We start from the raw sequence: 20727 nt of genomic DNA on the forward strand, positions 1-20727 counted from the left end.
AAATGATATAATGAAATACTGAGTTTCTTGAATCCTGTGTCTGGTTTTGATTTGTTATCTGTAAAGATGTGACAAATTAGTTTCCCAAGACTCATTCCTAGGTAGGGATGGGGTGGTTGGAGAATATATAGCATACAGAATATTTGTCCTCCTATCCTGAACATGCTTAGAGGGTACTTTTTAGTTCAAGGTGAATATACCAAAACTCTCACACCCATGATATTCAGTGGTTGCACCTCAACTCCAATGTTTATTTTACACTTAGAGATATTGTTCATCAAATGTATATGAGGATTTTCTTTTTTTTTTATATGAGGATTTTCATTCTTTTTATCTTCCCACTACTAGCAAACTACTTGGGTATCATCCTGAATCCAGATTGCTAAAAATTTCCAAGCTGTTGTTCTTCTAATAAGGGCTAGGCATGCCATTAAATTCTGTTATGCACTATTGGCCTACCACAGATTTTAAGAACTTATTTGGAAGAAGCATGTGTTTGTATCATTCTCTGCATATCTTCTTTCCCATGACAGATTTCTGTAGATACTATCATTTTCTATTGTTTAATCTCTTTGGAGTTAAAAGTTAAAAAGAGAAATTTCAAGTAAGGAGTATCTACATGATGTTTTTAATCAAATAATTTTCATTAAAATTCATTTTAAGAAGGGAGAATGTGAAAACATGTTTTATATGTACTGTGTTGCTCAAACTATGGTTCTTTTACCAAGTGACAAAGATTAGCATCACCAGTGGTATTATGTGGATGTCATGTACCCTTTAATATAATAATGTAAAAGAAGAATAATTTACCTCTGTGGTATTCTCCCCTCCCACCCAAAACCCATAACCCTAATCTTATGAGGAAACCTCCAACAACCACAAATTGAGGAAAGGTTTTAATAGTATACCTTACCAGTTCTTCTCAAAATAGTCAAGGTCAGAAACAGGAAAGATAGAGAAGTTTGCCTAGACCATTCACTAACAAGACATAAGAACTAAATGTAATAAATTGGCTCCAGAACAGAAAAAGGTCCCTAATTAAAAGAAAAAAACTGGTAACATCTGAATAAAGTCAAAGTCAAGAGTTTAGCTTATATAGTAGGTACCAATATTTCTTAGCTTTGACAAATGGGCCATGATAATGTAAGAAGATAACATTCCAGGAAACTGAATCTGGGTGAGAAGTATACAAGTACTCTTATATATATGTAACTTTTCTGTATATCTAAAATTATTTCAAAATTAAGTTTATTTAAAAAGAAGTGTTGAGGAGTTCTACCTCCAGTATGGCAGAGTGAGATCTTAACAGACTGACCACCCTACAGATAACTGTAAAATCTGAACAAAGTACAAACAACAACAACTACCTAAGGGTTCTGGAGAGTGGACAAAACTTGGGAGATTTTGGAGAGGAATTGAAACTTCAAAGAAGCCACCAACACTCGGTGAGTTTCCCACTTTTAAGGCTTTAGTCTAGGGCATGCTGCACTCACACTGTGATGCAGGGTAGCTAAAACTTACAAAACCCCACAATCTTATTTGCCTGAAGAAGCAGACAGAGTACAGAGTCTAAGTCAGTACAACTAATGAAAAGTGAGTGAAAAGTGAGGTGTGAGGGGACTCAAAAAGAAGCATGTCAGAAAAAGAAAGCTCCACATTCTGTGTACAGATGCCCTTCAAACATCTAGCTAATTGCTGGACCCTACATGCATGGGATACATAGAGAGCAGCTTGAAACTAAAAGAATTGAACTGAGCTGCTGACCATCACAGGTGGGATAGAGCTTGTAACTTAACCTGATCAAATTAATTATCTGCTAAAACAGAAATATCAACACTGTTTTGAAAATATAATAGAATGCAATCTCTGAAACAAAGCATTCATAATGTCCAGAATCCAATCTAAAATTCCTTGACATATAAATAACAAGGAATGAGAAAAAATAATCAAGAAGCCAACTTTTAGATGGACCCATATATTAAATTACCAGAAAAGAACTTAGCACCTTAGCATGGTAGGTAAATAGAGAATCCAGTTGACAGTAATGAAAAGATAAGAAATCTTGGCAGAGAGATAGGAAATATTTTTAAAGGGTCAAATGAAAATATCTGAAATTAAAAACTATAACATCTTAGGCTGGGGTTGTGGCTCAGTGATAGAGCACTTCCCTCGCACATGTGAGGGCCTAGGTTCAATTCTCAGCACCACATATAAATAAATAAAATGTTGAAAACTAAAAAAATGTTAAAAGAAAAAAATTTTTAAAACTATAAAATCTTAAATAAAAATCTTCTGTATGGCCTTACTTAAGAATGGAAATGACAGTCAGTGAATTTGAAGATACATCAATTCAAATTGTACAATATGAAGATCAGAGAAACCAAAACTTTTTTTAAAAAATAGAAAATGTATCATGGACTTGTGGGATGGCATAAAATGGTATAATATACAAGTAATTGGAATTCCAGAAAGAGGAAAGAGAAGGAATGGAGAAGAAATACTTGAAGAAATAATGGTTAAAAACCTCCCAAATTTGGTAAAAGACTAAATGTACAGATTTCTTAAGTTCAGTGAACTCCAGAGTACATAAGTACAGAGCACAGAAGAAAACTACATCTTGTCGTCATTATAGACAAACGACTATAAATCAAATATCTGAGAAAGTCCTCAGAAAATCTTGAAAGTAGTCAGAGAAAAACAATATATTACATACGGAGAATAACAATTTGAATTATTGTAGACTTTTCATTAGAAACTATGGAGGTCAGAGGATAGTTAAAAAACAACTTCAAGTGTTGAATTTTTCAGTCTTTCAAGTATTGGGAGAGAAAACTTTAACCTAGTATATAATATCCAGCAAAAATATTCCTCAAAAGTGGTAGTAAAATAAAGATATTCTTTAACTGTAAAAATTTATTGACAGCAGACCTTCTCTACAAAAAAAAATGAAGTTTTTCAGGCTGAAGTGATATTATATCAGAGGGAAGCTTGGATCTTTAAATATATACCATATATTTACATATTTCTACATGCACACATACTTACTAAATATTAAGGAGACTCTAGGCTATGATCAGTTTTAAATACCATTAGACTAGTAGCTCAAGAAGCAATCACTTGGGCTCAGTTACTACACTATCTATAAAGAAACAAAAAATAAAAACTTACAGCTTTGAAATTTAATACTTGACAACTGCCTAAATCTATGAGAATTTCTTAGTTAGGTCAAACTGGGAGAAACGATGTGAACTTCCCATACTTTGGGGAACACGATAAACAACTCTCAAAAAGGACTAAAAGGAATTTCAAATCTCTATCAGCATACATATTCTATTAACAAACCTAGTACCTAAGCCAGGCTCAGTAGAGCACTCCTGTAATCCCAGGACTTGGGAGACTGAGACAGGATGATTGCAAATTTGAGGCAGCCTCATAAATTTAGTGAGGACCTGAACAATTTGTCAAGACCCTGTCTCAAGGTTGAAAAAATAAAAAGAACATAGGATGTAGCTCAATGGTAAAGTTCCCCTGGGTTCAACCCCCATTACAAAACAAACAAACAGAAAAACACCCTAGGATCTATGCCTACCAGAAAAAATTGATGCTTATTTTAAAGGAAATACTTAAATCTGACAATGATCTATCTATAATAGGAATCAGAATAATATTTTAACTGAAGTAATGAGTCTTAGACTATAGTGTAGTCATAGACTACAAACTCATGTGCGGGTTTATTTATAGAACAAATTAAAACTCACTTTAAGTTCACATGTTGACATGCTGGTAGAAAACAAAACTTTTTTCTTAAGGTGAAACCAGAATACAGGAGATTTTTGAGATGCCTCCAAAACAGTTGAAAGCTGCCTCTAACTTTCAATTTATTGTAATCACTGCTAACATCATCTTTTTGCTATGCCCATAGTTGTTGCTTTACATCCAGAGATGTTCCAGCAAGTACAGTAAGGTATCTTTGCTGACGCAAATTCCTTCGTGTGTAGGACTCAGCCTCCCTAGTTGTTCCTTAAAACAATTTCTTCCGAGTTCTTTCTGTTTTCTTAGGGCACCTGAACTGACATCTGGTTCCCACCTCACACTGAGGGATAATAGATATCCATCCCCTCCATAATTTGAGAGAATCTTGCAATCTGTCTGGACCTTTTGCTTACCTCCACTACTATATTCTTCTCCTTTGGATCTTATTGTCTTTTTTAATGTTCTTAGGTGTTTATGAAACTCTGAGATAACCATTGATTTTGGAGTACTGTGGACTTGTGTCCTGTAGAAATGACTAGGATAAAGAATTCCAGAAGAAAGGGGAGTTGTGGATTCTTGTATAGAGCAAGGGGGAAAGGCAAAACAACACAAAATTATACAAATCAATCTCCATAAATTAACCTGACACATTCATAATTAGTTTATTTTGCTATCTATTCAAACAGTGAACAGTATATTGCAATAATAATGATGGTTCTAAAACTACATGCAGTTAATACGTTTACTTTTTTTTATTGGTATGGTTAACTCTTCTATGCAATTGGAAAGTAAGATAGTGGAGGTTAGTGCCTAAAAAGGAGCAGAGGATTTTCCAAGGTTATTTTCTGTTTTATAATCTAAGTGCTGGTTACATGGATGTATTCAATTCATAAAATTTCTCAAGCTGTACACTTAAAAGCTATGCTGTTTTCTCTATATATTTGTCAGTTAAAAGTTTTTTAAAAAAAAAAAAGTATCTTAAATGTGCTGTTTTCTTTCACTGCTTTGAAAAAGTTAATGAGTCCAAAGAAAACATCTAGTCTATTTTTCAACACAGATTTTTCATAGATAAATAAATAAATATTTGACATAAATGAAACTAGAAAATCTGTTTTAGAAAAGAGAATATACCAGGAAGTAATAAGAAATTATTAAAGATAGAAATTGTGTGGCTGGTGGTTAAAAAAAAATCGACCAATTCTGAAAGATCATTTATGAAGAAAAATATTAAGCAACAAAGTTTGAAATAAATTACAAATATTTATGAAGTACATTTTCCTGAAATAAGAAAATTTTTCCAATTTCTCTGAAAATTAGAAATATGATTTTTAAGGCTGTGAGAGATAACACTTTGGAAAAATAAACTTGAAATTATTTTTAACTTTATGAATTAAATGCAACATTCGCATCAAAAATTATTAATAGTAATTTAGTTGTGAATAAATTCACATTAATCAAAAGGTTATAGTAAGTAGTAAGTTTTCTATAAACTAATTTCTTAAATTACAGTTTTTCTCTATTTATATAAAAAAAATGCTTCTTTTCCTGATAAAGAACTGGTTTCTGGGCCAAGACATTTTTATCCATATGCCAAATTTCTCTTTCATCTCAATATTTAGCATACTTTCTATCTATTATGACACTTATAACTGATTAAACACTGAGTGAGAATGATTAATCCAGTTTTATATGTGTAGGAACTGAGGATTAGGATAAGTACCTTGCCCATGATTATCATCTAGATTGCATATAATTTGGAAACCAGTTGTTTGGATTACAAATCAAGTACTCTTTTCACTACAAGACCTACTTTTCATGGGTATAATAGCTCTTGTAAAAGACCAGTAAAGTATAAAAAGGGGTCTATCTTGGATCCATCCAAAAGAATTTAACAAACCTACAAGGGCATTTCAGGGTCTTCCAGGACAAAATTATGCTGGTTTGCAGCTTACATGTATAACTTCTTCAGTAACAACAGGCTTGTTGATATTTTCATCTGAATTGGCAGCCTCAAAAATGTTAGCATAATTATTTTATGTGGTTTAATTTTTCTCTCCCATTTTCTTTGCAGTTCTCCAGAACAGAAGGACAAATGGCTCTCACTTCTTCAGAGGTATTTTTTAAGTATACTTATTTTTAATCTTTAGCCTGTAGAAATTGAATTAAAACATATTCTTCAGAAATGTGCCCCAAACTCTTCCCCTTAGTATAAATTGTTCATTTGCCCTCAAAATAAATTCTCATTTAGACTGCCCACTACTCCTTGCTAAAAATAATTCCATCTCATTACAGTGTTTCTTCTTTCTAGGAAGGAGAACATTGAAGTCCAAATAGATCATTTTAGACAAAAATTAGTAATCTCTTCCATCTCTTGCTGTGGTCTCCAAGCAGCTACCAATTGGAGATAATTTTCTCCAAAATATGTATTGTTTCCAAAAATGCACGGATTTCTGTGGAGCTCCACAAAAATCAGTTATGCCTACCGATGAGCATACAGACTAACATGGTCAACTTAAGCTCATTGGTTAGAACCCATAGTCCTTTCCTTCTTACTTATTTTTCCCTCTCCCTAAGCAGTGAAATAACCAAGATTTATACTCCACTGGAGAATGAAATGAGAAGTAAAAAACCATTTGCTTTGGTTTGACTTAGTAAAATGTTATGTATATTCTTGTACTTATCGAGGTACCAGACCTTTTCAGAGAAGACAAGGAGGCTTTAAAGATAAGAATGTCATCCAGAGGTGCCTGAACTTGATTATACTTCTCAATCCTCACTTGACATGGATTTTTTTCCATGCCCATACCTAATGTCTTGCAATCTTTTGTATTTATCTTTCAACCCATAACGTAATCTGACTTTGCTGAGTCTTTCACACGTCTTTTTAAGAGTAGCATGAAAATATTAGTAAAATAAATTAAAAAACAAGCCATTAGTGAATACCATCTGACTCTGTCATTTTGGATTGTCATTGCATTTGATTAGATACATCAATCTAGAGAAAGAAAAGGACTATCCGAAGAGTATTCCCCTCAAAATCTTCGCCAAAGACATTGGGAACTGTGCTTATGTAAGTGTTCTAAGTGAGAAAATTAAATTCCAAGTCTCTGTATAAGGCAGAAAACTCCATGGTTAAAAAGAGACAGGCAGGCAGGTAATGTACATACTATAGAAGGTAGGTGTCTGGAAATAGCATATAAGGGAAGATGCTTTCTCCTGGGTTTGTGTCTTTGTATGTATGAAAAGTAAAGACTCAAGAAAAGGAAACAAGGAAATTGTATTAACTACAGTACTTAACATTTAAGCTTGTAAAGAATACTATTTGTCAGATGTCTCTTCTTCCTCTGTCATATTTCTCTGAGATCTTTTCAATAGCAGCTGCAGAGATTTGTAGTAAAATTATTTCCATAAGGAGGTATTTCCTATTAGTATTAAGCAGGTTTTCTTTAAACTTGTCACTTCTTCAACTTAAAATAATTTTTAAAGCTTATTCTTTTGAGTTTCTAGAGATTGAATCCCTCAAGTTAAAAAGTGGATGGTCTGGGAGAAATTAGATTTTTAAGGAATTGGCATGCTTCTACCTCATAATGTTTATCATATTGTTAAATGTTTAGTTTTTAACCCATGTTCCTATGTGTAATTTGTTGACTGAAATTGTAGTATAAGAGCCAAAATGTTATCAATGATAAACAAGATAAAAACATATATTTTTATGATACTATGGATTGTCATATTTCAACTTCTCACCAAAAGCAAAAGTTATGCCAGCTGGGCCCAGTGGCACATGCCTATAATCCCAGTGGCTTAGGAGGCTGAGGCAGGAGGATTGTGAGTTCAAAACCAGCCTATTTTGTATTTTATTCAAAATAAATAAGATCCTGTCACTGAATAAAATACAAAATAGGGCTGGGGATGTGGCTCAGTGGTTGAATGCCCTGAATTCAATCCCCAGTATCCCCACCACCCCGCAAAAAAAAAAAAAAATGCAAACATTCTGACCAATTCCTGAGGTGTAGATATCATGGGAATTTTTTTTTCACATTTTATGTATGGAAGGTATATGCTTGAGAAAGAACCAATTTCCCACTCATTTTGACAAATGATGTGATCAAGGTGGGGTGCTCTGCTTCTATCACTAGGACCATGGATAAATCAAGAATGAAGTGAGGACAACTCTTTGGTTCTCTGAAGTAGATTTTATGGCAAGAGTTTCTTTGAAAGAGCCCTACTTCAGGGAAGAATGATTCCCCCAACAAAGGCTTTGTTTTTTAATCCATCCTTTATCTTTAGTGATACACAACCTGTCAGCTAATATGGAATGGAATACCCATATTTTCAGTTTTTTTCTCTTTTGTTATTTGTTTATACCCAATGAGCTCTTTCTGCTGAAACTAATTTGTTTTCTTTCCCATAAAGGTATGTAGACAAAAATATATTTCCTGTAATTACTGTTTTGAAAATATATGCCTAATGTTAAGAAAAATTATCTTAGAAGCAGGATAGATTCTTCACTATACAAAAGACAACATGAGTTTCTTTAAACTGAAGGGGAGCTCTTTCAGATGTTTAAAAAAAAAAAAAAAGCCAGATGCCCTTTCTGAAATTGTACTTCAAGTTTAAGCCTGGCATGTAACATTCCTATGCTCTTCTGGTGGAAGACAGATTCTGGATTGGGTAATTCAGGACCTCCCTGTTGGACTGTGGGACACCATAGACATTTTTGCATAATCCTTGGAGCTACTAGGAGTTTTTGTTTGGTTAATTTTTTGTTTGTTTCAGGAATTGAACCCAAGAGCACTTAACCACTGAGCCACATCCTAGTATTTTATTTTGAAACAGGATCTCACTAAATTGCTTAGGGCCTCACTGAGTTGCTGAGGCTAACCTTGAACTTGGAGCTGCTGGGTTTAGCAAGGAATACTTTTTTAAAATCAATGCATTGAAAATGCTTTTATTAAAAACTGAAATTTAATAACAACTTTTAGAAGAAGTTTGTCCTGTCAACTAATTGGCTCAGAGGGAAGAAACAGTATAACAGAAGAACATGTGACAAATTATTAGTGGATTTCGCTTAGCTTATTTATAATATATCCTTTTGTGTTTTATATCATTTTGTTTCCATCTATGCTTCTCATTTGTGTTCTATCAGAGACACAGTCTTAATTGCCAATTTATCTGATAATTATGTAAAACTTAAATGCATAGCAAACTTATTCGTGATAGGATAGTATTGTATATAATCTCTTTTGAGAATTTATTGAACTCTATATGTAAACAAATCCTTTTATTTGTTGTAATTATTTGGGGAGGTGGGTTTGTTTGTTTGTTTCTGATACTGGAATTTGAACTCAGGGGTAATCCCCATCCCTATTTTGTATTTTATTTAGTGGCAGGGTCTTACTGAGTTACTTAGTGCCTTGCTTTTGCTGAAGCTAGGTTTGAACTCACTTTCCTCCTGCCTCAGCCTCCCAGCTGCTGGGATTACAGGGTGTGCCACCATACCCAGCTGTTGTGATTATTTTTAATTAGCAGTTCTCAATGAAGTTGAGCACAGAACTATTATAGTTACTCAAAGACAGAGTAGATAAAAGAATTGAGCTTTCTAAAATTTTAATTTTTTTAGACTCAATTTTAAGTACTCTAAATATTTTCAACATTGAAAATCTTAGTAGCCACAATGCCAGACATAGAAAGTACTCAATAAGTTTTAAATGTGGTTTGTAACCAGTTCTTATTCCAATTTTACACCATGCAAAGAAATAAAATATAGTGAAAACAGTATTTAGGAAGAAATAGAAATACATCGCTTTTCATTTTTTTATTCCCTTTGCATTATGGAAATACAATTATGGCAGTGAATCAGAAGAATAGCTGATTTTTGTGGATATGTGATTGGGAGATAGGGGTTCATGTACTCTCTCTGAAATAGTATTTTTTTACTTATTTAAGTTCTTATATTTTGTGAGGCCACATATCCTTTAAGAAAAATAAATGTTTTATCAGAAGGCATAATATATCAAGGAGTGAAAGTAAATTACAGTCAAATGTTTATGTTCTGTTTAAGTCTTGTGCTTTACTATGGCCACACTTGAAATCAGGATTTGCCTTTTGATAGTCATTTGACAATTATTTGTTCATCTATCTTAATATCCTTTATTTATAGCTGTATTTCTTCTTTTTTTCCCACAGTCTAAAACTATAACAGTAATGAATTCAGATACAGCGAGTGAAGTTATCAACATGTCATTATCAATGCTAGGGATAACTGTAAGTTACTATGATAGATATTCTTAATTATAAAGAAACTTTGATACTGTAAATTCAAAGTAATATTTAGTAATTTAGATGTAAATTATCCCTTCTATCATAAGATGGCTCATTATTAGCGTACTGATGATGATGATGATAAATTCTGAAGGATTTGCTGTGAGCCATATTGACTGGCTGCAGGTCCTGAGGATAAGATGGCTGATTCTGCTAGTTAATAAAATAATAGCTTTGAATTAGATCATGGGTTTGGAAAGCCTTAGTGTACATATCATACTCTTCCTTCTTTAACTTCTAGCTTCTGCCCTTTTCTGGGGCAGAGGCAAGTTTTTGAAATTTTATTGTTGGAAAAGATTAGAATATTCAAAAATGAGGTATAGGGGAAAAAGATTAGGAAAGTTTTCCTTATTGCTTTCCTACATGTTACATAAACACCACACAATTAGTAATTTTAGTAAAAAGAGTAATATTTAGAAGGATGATGTTTTACTCAACTTTTCATTACTGTGACCAAAAGACTGCATGACAACAACATAGAGAAGAAAAGGTTTACTTTGGCTCATGGTATCAGAGGTTCAGTCCATGATTGTCTGACTCCTTATCTCTTGGCTCAAGGTGAGGCAGAATGTCATCATGGAAGGGAGAGGTGGAGGAAAGCAGCTCAGAACATGACACCAGAAAGTAGAGTGAGAGCTCCCTTTACCAGGACAAATTATATACTCCAAAGGCTTGCCCCTAGTGACCAAACTTCCACTAACCTCCTCCCATCATCCTACAGTTACCACCCAGTTAATCCATCTCATTGGATTAATCCACTGATTAGGTTACACCTCTCAAAATCTAATCATTTCATTCTTGCACCATCTCACACATTAGATTTCAGGGGATACTTCATATCTAAACCACAACAGATGAAAACATTAGAACATTTTTAAATTATTAAAACACTCTATTATTATGACATGACACATTTAAGACATTACTGAATTTATATTTTCTCTTACACAGTACTGTACAAAGGCCACTAAGAATTCAGGGCATGCATTCTGCCATCATGTATAACAAATCAGAATTTTTTTAAAAAAATTACACAGTATTGATACCAACATGAAACAAATTCTCATGAATTAGAAAGGTAATGTAAATTGCTGTTATTTATTAGTGAAAATTGTTTATTTAATATATATGGTACTCCTCAACAAGTAGCATAGACCTATAGAAACTGCTATACCTTTGAATCATGATAGCATATACTTATATGATAGCATAAGACTACAGCTGTGTTGATCCATACAGTTGAAATCTGGGTGCTAGGAGGAAAGAGGACATACTTTCAAAATGAAATAAATAATAAAGGGGCTGGGGATGTGGCTCAAGCGGTAGCGCGCTTGCCTGGCATGCGTGCGGCCTGGGTTCGATCCTCAGCACCACATACAAACAAAGATGTTGTGCCTGCCGAAAACTAAAAAAATAAAGATTAAAAAATTCTCTCTCTCTCTCTCTCTCTCTCTCTCTCTCTCTCTCTCTCTCTCTCTGTCTCTGTCTCTCACTCTCTCTTTAAAAATAAATAAATAAATAATAAAGTTTGAGAAAAATCGGTTTCTAGGGACCAAACACAATTTTAATTTTAGTTTCATTACATCCGGTTTAACTAACAGAACAAAATATCACATAAGTATTAAATAGAAGTAATATCAATGTAACATATCACATGTATAAAGACTTACAAGAGAAATATGTAGAACTTATAACAAAATAAAAAATTATGGAGGAAATAATTGCACACTATGTGTGTAAATAAAACTCATCATTGCAAAGACAACCATTTTATCTCATTTGATGTACAGTATTTCCCCATAAAAATTTTATCATGTTTTTTTTTAATAAATCAAACCAAATACAATTTTTTTTCTAAAATTTATCTGGGAAGTAAAATATTCCCAAGCTTCTAATTTAGAAGACCAAATAAAGTAGTTATTGTTATGTGACATTAATGTATATTATGAAACCATATTGTAATAATACAAACCAGTAAATCATAATGTCAACAAAAAAAAGAATTCAAGGCAACCAAAATTCGAGATAAGAAATATATTTCATTAGTAAAATTTAGTAACATTTAAAATGTAATTAAATTTTATTTATACCAGGTAAAGCAGGGACATCGGCATTGATTTCCTACTTAAATAAATAATACATGACTCAATTTTTTTTGTATTTTCCTCTAAATAAAGTGATCAATCTTCTCAGACCAAAAAAAATTTAAAAAAGAAGTCACATTAACTTAGGAATTGAGGCTGTTAGATATAACATATTTTTAAGTGTTTTCAGACTACATAAAAAGATTAGGTTGTTCTTACTCTTTTATTAGGGGATGAGCAGATAGCAGTTTGTATGGTATTCTATATACCTAGGACCCTTTATTATATTTGCCTTTCAATAGTCATTTGACAATTATTTGTTCACCTATCTTAACATGATTTTTTATTAGAGGTTAAAGACAAGCATATGAAATATTGATAACAGAGTTGATTATTTTTGTTCCATCTTCCATTTAAAACATTTTGATTTATTCCACAGGACTCAGCAAAGTCTATAAAATTTAGTTTTATTTCTTTGAAGTGGGATTTATAGTCTTGCTGGGTTTAAATTCTCCTAGTGAACAATTTTATTGTTTTCCATGACTGCGCCTAGTCTCTAGGTAGAATTCTTATCCTTTCTGTTCCAGGTCTGGACTTGCCCAAACTAAAGCCAATACAACTGCCTATCTCCTCAAAGCCTTTTGGTCATTCTAATAATCACCTTTGATATTTTACTTTTTAATCATAGATACAGAAGTGTTTGTGGCTTGCTGGGTAACAGGTTGACTTTGCAGAAGCATGTTACATTCTTTGAGAAGTCCAGAGATATTACTGAAGTGAAGACTCTCTAAAGAACTAAAGATTAGCTTTGTAGAAAAAGGAAGTTTGTTCTTTGTAAAAGGACCTGGCTTCAATTTCACCTTCCATGGGCTTACCTTTATAGTGAATGTCCAATTCCATTATGTTTGTGGATCCCTAGACATCAGTGGTGGGGGCAGAATTTCCAAGTCCTTTTGGGGAATAGAAGATGGGTTGTAGGAATCAGCACTTCCATCTTTAAAAAAATAATAATATCCACTGTCCCAGGAACCTGAATAGCATTTATAATTTTTCTAAATCTTCCTCTTTGCAAAGCTTAAAAATGCCAATAATGTGTCTTCATTCAAGTACTCGACAGAAGATTAATTGTGACTTTTAGTTTTTTTTATCTCCAAGGGCTCTGAGAGAGATTACAAGTTATGGGTCAATTCTGGAAAAGAAGCAGCACCATATCCACTCATTGGTAAGTTCTGTGAAAATCTAAGACAGTAATATGTTTTAATTATAATATATTTTAATTATAATTCTAAGTGTCTCAGAGATGGTAATATGATCCTAAGCATAAATACTATTAAATCTCAGGTGTTGTGCGTTCATTAAATGTATATTAAACATTTGCTTTGTGCTTGACAGTAGTATCTTTTGACTCAAGCAACTAATGGTATAATCAGGAGGACAAATGTAAATTTTCCTCTTTGCTTTTTCACTTTACAATTAAAGCTATCTTGCCAAGCTAATTATTACTATAAGAAAGCAATAAATATTAGTATCCCATATTAATTTCTCGAAGTTACTATTCCCTTTCTCACATTTTACTACATTGGCTCGGTGGAAGACCATAATGCGATCATGCATCTAATCCAACATTAGATGTATAATACCTGTCTGTGCCGCTTTTTACCTTTCCTAGGTGTCAAAGAAAAATAGATTATATCTTTATGACTACTAATTTGCTAACTACTATTTCACTTACTACTATTACTCTAGCTAAATTTTTCAGCCTTTGTTTTGGGGAATTATTAATAGGTTACACTTCACCTTATTTTAACTAATTAGCTAAAAATTTCATTTACTGCCTTAGAAATACAGGTATTAAAGTAAGTGACAGTATCTATAGCACCTCTTGAGATGATTTGTTCAACATTGTTCAAATCATGTCTTATGTAATCCTTCCATCATCAATGATGATCACTGTTGTATAATTCAGACTGTTTCAAGTAAGCTGAGTCATCTAAAGCCAGACTTTTCTGTGAAATCTTTCTATGTATTCTAATGCTTATTTAGAATATAGAAAGTTGTCATGCATATAACTAAAGACAAAACTGTTTGCACTTCAGGGTTTATTTTTTATCTTGTCATGTTTGTAAAAGTGAATGAGCAACAATGAAAGTAGTCATTACAAAATCAAATATATACTTAAATTGTTATTTTAATAAATTCATTAAATCTAGGTGGACGATAGTAACTTAAACAGTTTCAAATTTTCATTACCAGCTCTTACTGAAAAATCATGGGACATGATTTACATGTGATTTTTTAATTATACATTTTAAATATGACTTGCAAAACAGCTGTACATTAGTAGTTGGCTATTTTGATAAATGAATTTTGTATTACTGCTGTAATAGAAACCATATTTGTCTTAATCCCTGGAAGTTACTGTAATTTGGAAATATTGATAACATTTACATTGTATGCCTATGCCAGTGGAAAGGAAGAGTAAGATTTCATTAAGTTATATTCAGTATTAAAAATAGAACTTACTCTGTGTATTTAAAAAGTCAATAACATGATGTTAACTTGAGGATTACAAGGGGATATTTCCTTAGAGTACTGCAGAGCAAAAATCACATTGCAGTCATATCTCCAAGGTTTAGTTTTTCTAGTTTATAAATTTCTTGTTACACCTGTGTCTGGGTTTCTAATCTGCAGTCTTCTGACTTTAGCCTATGAACACCAAGCTAGTATAGCACTGGAAGGGAAACATAAATAAAACAAATTAGTCCCAAGGCTCTTGAATAACTAGTTTTATAATTATTAAAAATGAATGAAATGTCTTTGGTGAACATGCTAGATAATAGTAGTAGTGATACTTGACATATGTAGTTTTTTGTCCCTATTTAACTATTAGCCACTAATGTTTACTTATTTGATCGTCGTAATACTTGTGATAGTTATGTAAACATTTTAAATCATGAATTTGAGGCTGAAGAGTGACAATAGATTTCTGAAGATTGACAGATCTAGTTAGTATCAAATGAGAAACTCAAATGCCTCTAAATGTTAGATACAAACAGAAAGAGGGTTGGGGTTGTGGCTCAGTAGTAGAGCACTTGCCTAGCATGTGTGAGGCACTGGGTTCAATCCTTAGCACCACATAAATAAATAAATATAGGCATTGTGTTCATGTACAACTAAAAAATAAATAAACATTGAAAAACAGACTGATCATTGCAGTCATTTTCTGCACTGAATTTTGATCTAAAATTTTTATTATATGAGATTCACTTTCCATGTAATCATTTGAAATAAGATATTCATTAAAGTTTTTTCCCTTTTTTCCCTTCTAACCATAAAAGTATTTTGGTAGGTCCACCTGTGTGTGGTGGTCATTCAGTCAACAAAAGGATTCTTTATACTACAAGTCCCAGGAGTATAAATTGCAATACATATAAGTTTGTAACAAACATGTTCACAGTATTGTATTAGTCAACCTGAAGAATACATTTAGATTTTTCTCTTTGTAGGGCATGAATATCCCTATGGAATTAAAATGAGCCATCTTCGAGACACTATTCTTCTGGCACAGGGATCAAAGGACTCTGCCTCCCCTTCCAACCTGCAAGAGCCCTTCCTTATGGAACAGCTGCCCCGAGAGATGCAGTGTCAGTTCATCCTGAAACCCAGCCGCCTGGCTGTGGCCCATCAACTGAGTGGTGAGTTGTTTCTCCTCCTTCATAGAGTCTTCTCTCAGCAAAAGTTTTCATTCTTTTTTTATTTGTTCTAATTAGTTGTACATGACAGCAGAATGCATTTCAGTTTGTTGTACACAAATGAAGCACAGCTTTTTAGTTCTCTGGTAGTAGAGTTGCACCATATGTGCAGTAATACATGTACCTAGCATAATGATGTTCATCTCATTCTACCATCTTCCTGCCCCCATGTCCCCTCCCTTCCACTCCCTCCCCATTATGGATCAGAATCCACTTATCAGGGAGAACATTCAGCCTTTGATTTTTTTTTTTGAAATAGTAAAACTTGTTTATTTCCAAGGGCACTGATACAGGGAAAAAGTAATTTTTATTTCACATATTAACTAAACCTTAAAAACATTTATTAATAGTGCCTACTTAACACCAAGCACCCTGCCAGGCAATGTTTTTACAAGGCATTTTAATTCATCCTATAATAGTCCTATGGAGAATGAATGGATATAGGACAGCCTTTGATTTTTGAGGATTAAAAAGTTTTCACTCTTGAACATGAATTTAATATAAAGACCCAAACCAAATTTCCACCCAGGTGAAATACTTTCTTTTGATTTTGCTAATAAGTGTTTTAAAAAGAAAAGGTGGCATTTTAGGGGGGGAAAAGTTAGTTTTATAAATCACCAATAGACATCATTTACTTATATTCAGCAGCAAGTAATAATACAGTCAGTCCCTTCTTTTTTCTTTCCCCCTGTAACCTTAGGCCCAGTGCAGAGTCAAAGGCATAGGCAATGCTACAGGTGTTTCAATGCTTTCTTTGTATTCTAACACACTCCACTGTGTGTTCCCCCTAAATGGTCACATCATAAAAAGGGGGTTGTCAGTGATGTGTGTCAGAATACTGTGATGCCTTACCTGGATCTTGGTACTGATAAGTATGAGAATACTAACGTGAATTTCTACAGAAGTCTCTCATTGGCTTACTCATTCTGATATGTGTTTCCTTTCTCTTAACTACTTCATAAAAAGGTCCTAGCATGGTAACAGTGATGTTCAATGTAAAAGCAACATAATTTGTCTTCATCCAAACTTGAGCTGTAAGCTTATTCTGAAAGTAAGATGTTTAAGAAACAAAAAAATGGATAACAAAAAAAATGTGTGATAGAAAATTGATACTGCCTTTGTCAATTTAAACCTTCTGAGAAATCCAGTGAACAGTGCCGTTGGTTTTTACAGATAAGTCTAAGAGAAAGCATGGACCTTGGGAGATCACTTTCCACCTTCCCTGCCACATGTCAGATTATTAGCATCATCTGAATGCCAGATGAAATTCTGAAACTCTTATCTGTGTGTGATCCAATTAATGTAGCATTGATGAGAAAGTAGCTGATACTGTTTTTAATCTCATTGCATAATGAGCTTACTTTAAGAAAAATTTGTAACGATCCAAACTTAAAGACCCAACAAATTAAATCTTTACTCATTATAAGGGTTTTTCTTGCTTTAAGTATTAATAATATCATCTTCCTCTAATGCATTTTAAATTTAATTTATATTTTTCTTTTCATACTAAAATAATTAGTTTTTTAAATAATTGCAGCATAAGTGTGAAACTTAATTTAACTATTCATCTCTTTGATTTTTATTGGGCAAGTTGTAACAACCTTTTCTCCTTTTTATTCAGCCTCTGTTCTTTATTCTTCCTTTATAGAAGCTCGTATTACTTCTTTTTCTAATCCATTGAGCTCTACCACTTTCTCCATCTATTATATTAGTTCCCTCCTATTTTTACTCTTCCCTCCATATCCAACTTAAATTCTATGGTGATCATGATAATCTTTCTTGCAGACAACCTCATCTTTCTTCATCTTTCTTCCTGCTTTCCTGTGCACCTAATAATATTCCATCTCTCAATGAACTCTGAGTACTGCTAGATAAAACCATATAGCAGAAGGGTAGTTTGGTACTACTATTGACCAACCTCAAATGCCCACTCCATATTAGCTGGGCAGTCTTAACTTTGCTTTCCTAAAATATTATCCAGTTCAAATCTTTGACCTGTTTTATACAGACACACACACACACCCTTCCACACACACGGTCAACCTTGCCATTTTCTGAGGATGACCTTAGCTCAAACTTTATACTTTACTGAAGTTGTCAATAGGTCAGTTGTTTTGCACTAGTTATCATTTTCTCTCCTATAATGGTAAATTGAATTTTGGATTCTGAGGCTATTTGTTCACATTCATGGGCCATTTTGAGGATGCTACAGTGATATGGTGTTCATTTCATTAAAATGAGAAGGCAGATATTCTGGTCCATTTTTTCTCAGCCTGGATTAGCAATTGGCACATACAAACCAGTATTCAATAAATAGTTGTTAAACAAATTAATAGATCTGTTAGCTGAAGAGAATAATATCTGACTATTCTACTTTTACACCCATGTTTTATTAAAACTATTTCTCATGTCAATTTAGTTTAATTAATAATCACAAGTCAGAAATCCTAAGAGTTTTGCCCAATTTTGCCATTGACTTGTTCAGTTTAATTTCAGGCATCCTCTGCTTAGTTCCTGTCTGTTCTGCTTAGTACTTGTCTATTAGAAGTTAGGATAGTAGTAGTTCCCACTTTAGAGGATTTGTAGCAAATGGGTAAAGGAATGAATACATGCCACTGATGCCAAAGCTAAGCATCCAAATCACCTGTGTAATTAAAAATTATAGATGAACCACTTATTTTTTTCAATACAGAAGATTTTGATTCGGGGGGAAAAATGAGAGTTCATAACCCACTTGAATCAAATGTATGAAATATGATATGTCAAGAGCTATGTAATGTTTTGAACAACTAAGAAAAAAAAGAAGATTTTGATTAAAAACAGCTTTTGAAATCACTAGTTCAATCAGATCTTAATCAGCAGAATTTCTGTATGGGGTAAAATTTGGGAGAGATGAGTGGGTTCAAATTAGTTATACATGACAGTAGAATGTATTTTGGCACACCATAAATGGAGTATCATTCTTCTGATTGTACATGATGTAGAATTACACCAGTCATGTAATCATATTTGCACATAGGGTAACTATGTCCAATTGATTATATTATCCTTCCTACCTTTATACCCTCTTCACTGCCCTCTGTGCAATCCAGAATACCTCTAATCTTCCCCGGCTCTCCACATTGTGAATTAGCATCTGTATATCAAAGATAATATTTGGCCTTTGGTTCTTTTTTTTTTTTTAAAGAGAGAGAGAGAGAAATTTTTAATATTTATTTTTTAGTTATTGGCAGACACAACATCTTTGTATGTGGTGCTGAGGATCAAACCTGGGCCACATGCATGCCAGGCAAGTGCGCTACCGCTTGAGCCACATCCCCAGCCCAAGGCCTTTGGTTCTTTATGATTGGCTTATTTCACTTAGCACATGATATTTTCCAGCTCCATCCATTTACAGGAAAATACCATCATTTAATTATTCTTTAAGGCTGAGTAATATTCCATTGTCTTTATACACCACATTTTCTTTATTCATTTATCCATTGAAGGGTACCTAGTTTGGTTCCATAGCTTAGCTATTGTGAATTGTGCTATAAACACTGATGTGGTTGTGTCATTATAGTATGCTGATTTTAATTCCTTTGGGTATAAACCAAATGGTGATTCCATTACAAGTTTTATAAGGAATCTCCATACTGTTTTGCAGAGTGGTTGCACCAATTTGCAGTCCCACCAGCTTTTTCCCCACAGACTCACCAAGTTTTATTGTTGCTTGTATTCTTAATAATTGCCATTCTAACTTTAGTGAGATGAAATCTCATGTAGTTCTGATTTGCATTTCTCTGATTTCTAGAGATGTTGAACATTTTTTCATATATTTGTTATCAGTTGTATTTCTTCATCTGTGAAGTATCTGTTCTGTTCCTTAGCCAATTTATTAAATGGGTTTTGTGTGTGTGTGTGTGTGTTAAGTTTTTTGAGTCTCCAGGTGTTAGAGCTTCTATTTTTTTGTTTTATCATTGATTTCTAATTTCATTCCATTATAATGTGATAGAATGCAGGGTATTATCTCTATTTTTTTGTATTTGCTAAGAGTTGCTTTGTGGCTTAAGATGTGGTCTGTTTTAGAGAAGGATCCATGAGCTGCTGAGAAGAAAGTATATTCCATCATTGATGGATGAAATATTCTATATATGTCTGTTAAGTCTAAATTATTGATTGTAGTATTTAGTTCTGTAGTTTCTTTGATAAGTTTTTGTTTGGAGGATATATCCAGTGATAAGAAAGGCATGTTAAAGTCACCAAGTATTATTGTGTTGTGGTATATTTGATAATTGAAATTGAGAAGGGTTTGTTTGATATACGTAGATGCTCCATTGTTGGGGCATAAATATTTACAATTGTTTGTTATATCTTATTGATGTATCATTACTTTAAGCAGTGTGAAATGTCCTTCTTTGGCATGAAGTCCACTTTATCAGAAAAGTTAATCTGACATGAGATAGAAACCCGTGTTGTTTATGCTATCCATGGAGTGATATGTTTTTTCCCATCCTTTCACCTTTAGTCTATGGATATCTTTAATGATGAGGTGAGTCTCTGGAGACAGTATATTGTTGGGTCTTGTTTTTTATTCCAATCTGCCAGTCTATGTCTTTTAATTGATGAATATAGGCCATTAATGTTCAATGTTATTATTGAGAAATGATTTGTATTCCCATTCATTTTTGTTTGTTTCTGGTTATTAATTTGAATTTCTCTTTTGGTTGACTATTCCTATAGTGTAGTTCCTTTCTTTGCTGGTTTTCACTTTTTTTTGTTTTCATTTCATCTTCATGGAATATTTTGTTGAGAATGTTCTATAGCTCAGACTT

At 33.1% G+C, this 20727-nt stretch overlaps 1 protein-coding gene across 5 annotated transcripts in view; it reads left to right on the forward strand.

The window, feature by feature from the left end:
- Positions 1-20727, forward strand: part of ARHGAP20 (Rho GTPase activating protein 20) — a 113271-nt gene that overhangs the window by 68843 nt on the left and 23701 nt on the right. For 4 of the 5 annotated variants that reach the window (XM_081281524.1, XM_081281521.1, XM_081281522.1 and 1 more), the window contains exons 5-9: positions 5825-5866; positions 6739-6823; positions 9943-10020; positions 13317-13383; positions 15668-15856. In XM_081281524.1, coding sequence (XP_081137650.1) covers positions 5825-5866; positions 6739-6823; positions 9943-10020; positions 13317-13383; positions 15668-15856 — 461 coding nt within the window. Of the gene's footprint in view, positions 1-1358; positions 1446-5824; positions 5867-6738; positions 6824-9942; positions 10021-13316; positions 13384-15667; positions 15857-20727 lie in introns of those variants that run through there. The other variant, XM_081281525.1, reaches the window with a different exon arrangement.

The sequence above is a fragment of the Spermophilus citellus genome (genome assembly GCF_964194105.1).
Source record: "Spermophilus citellus genome assembly, chromosome: 2".
NCBI classification, from domain to species: Eukaryota; Metazoa; Chordata; class Mammalia; order Rodentia; family Sciuridae; genus Spermophilus; species Spermophilus citellus.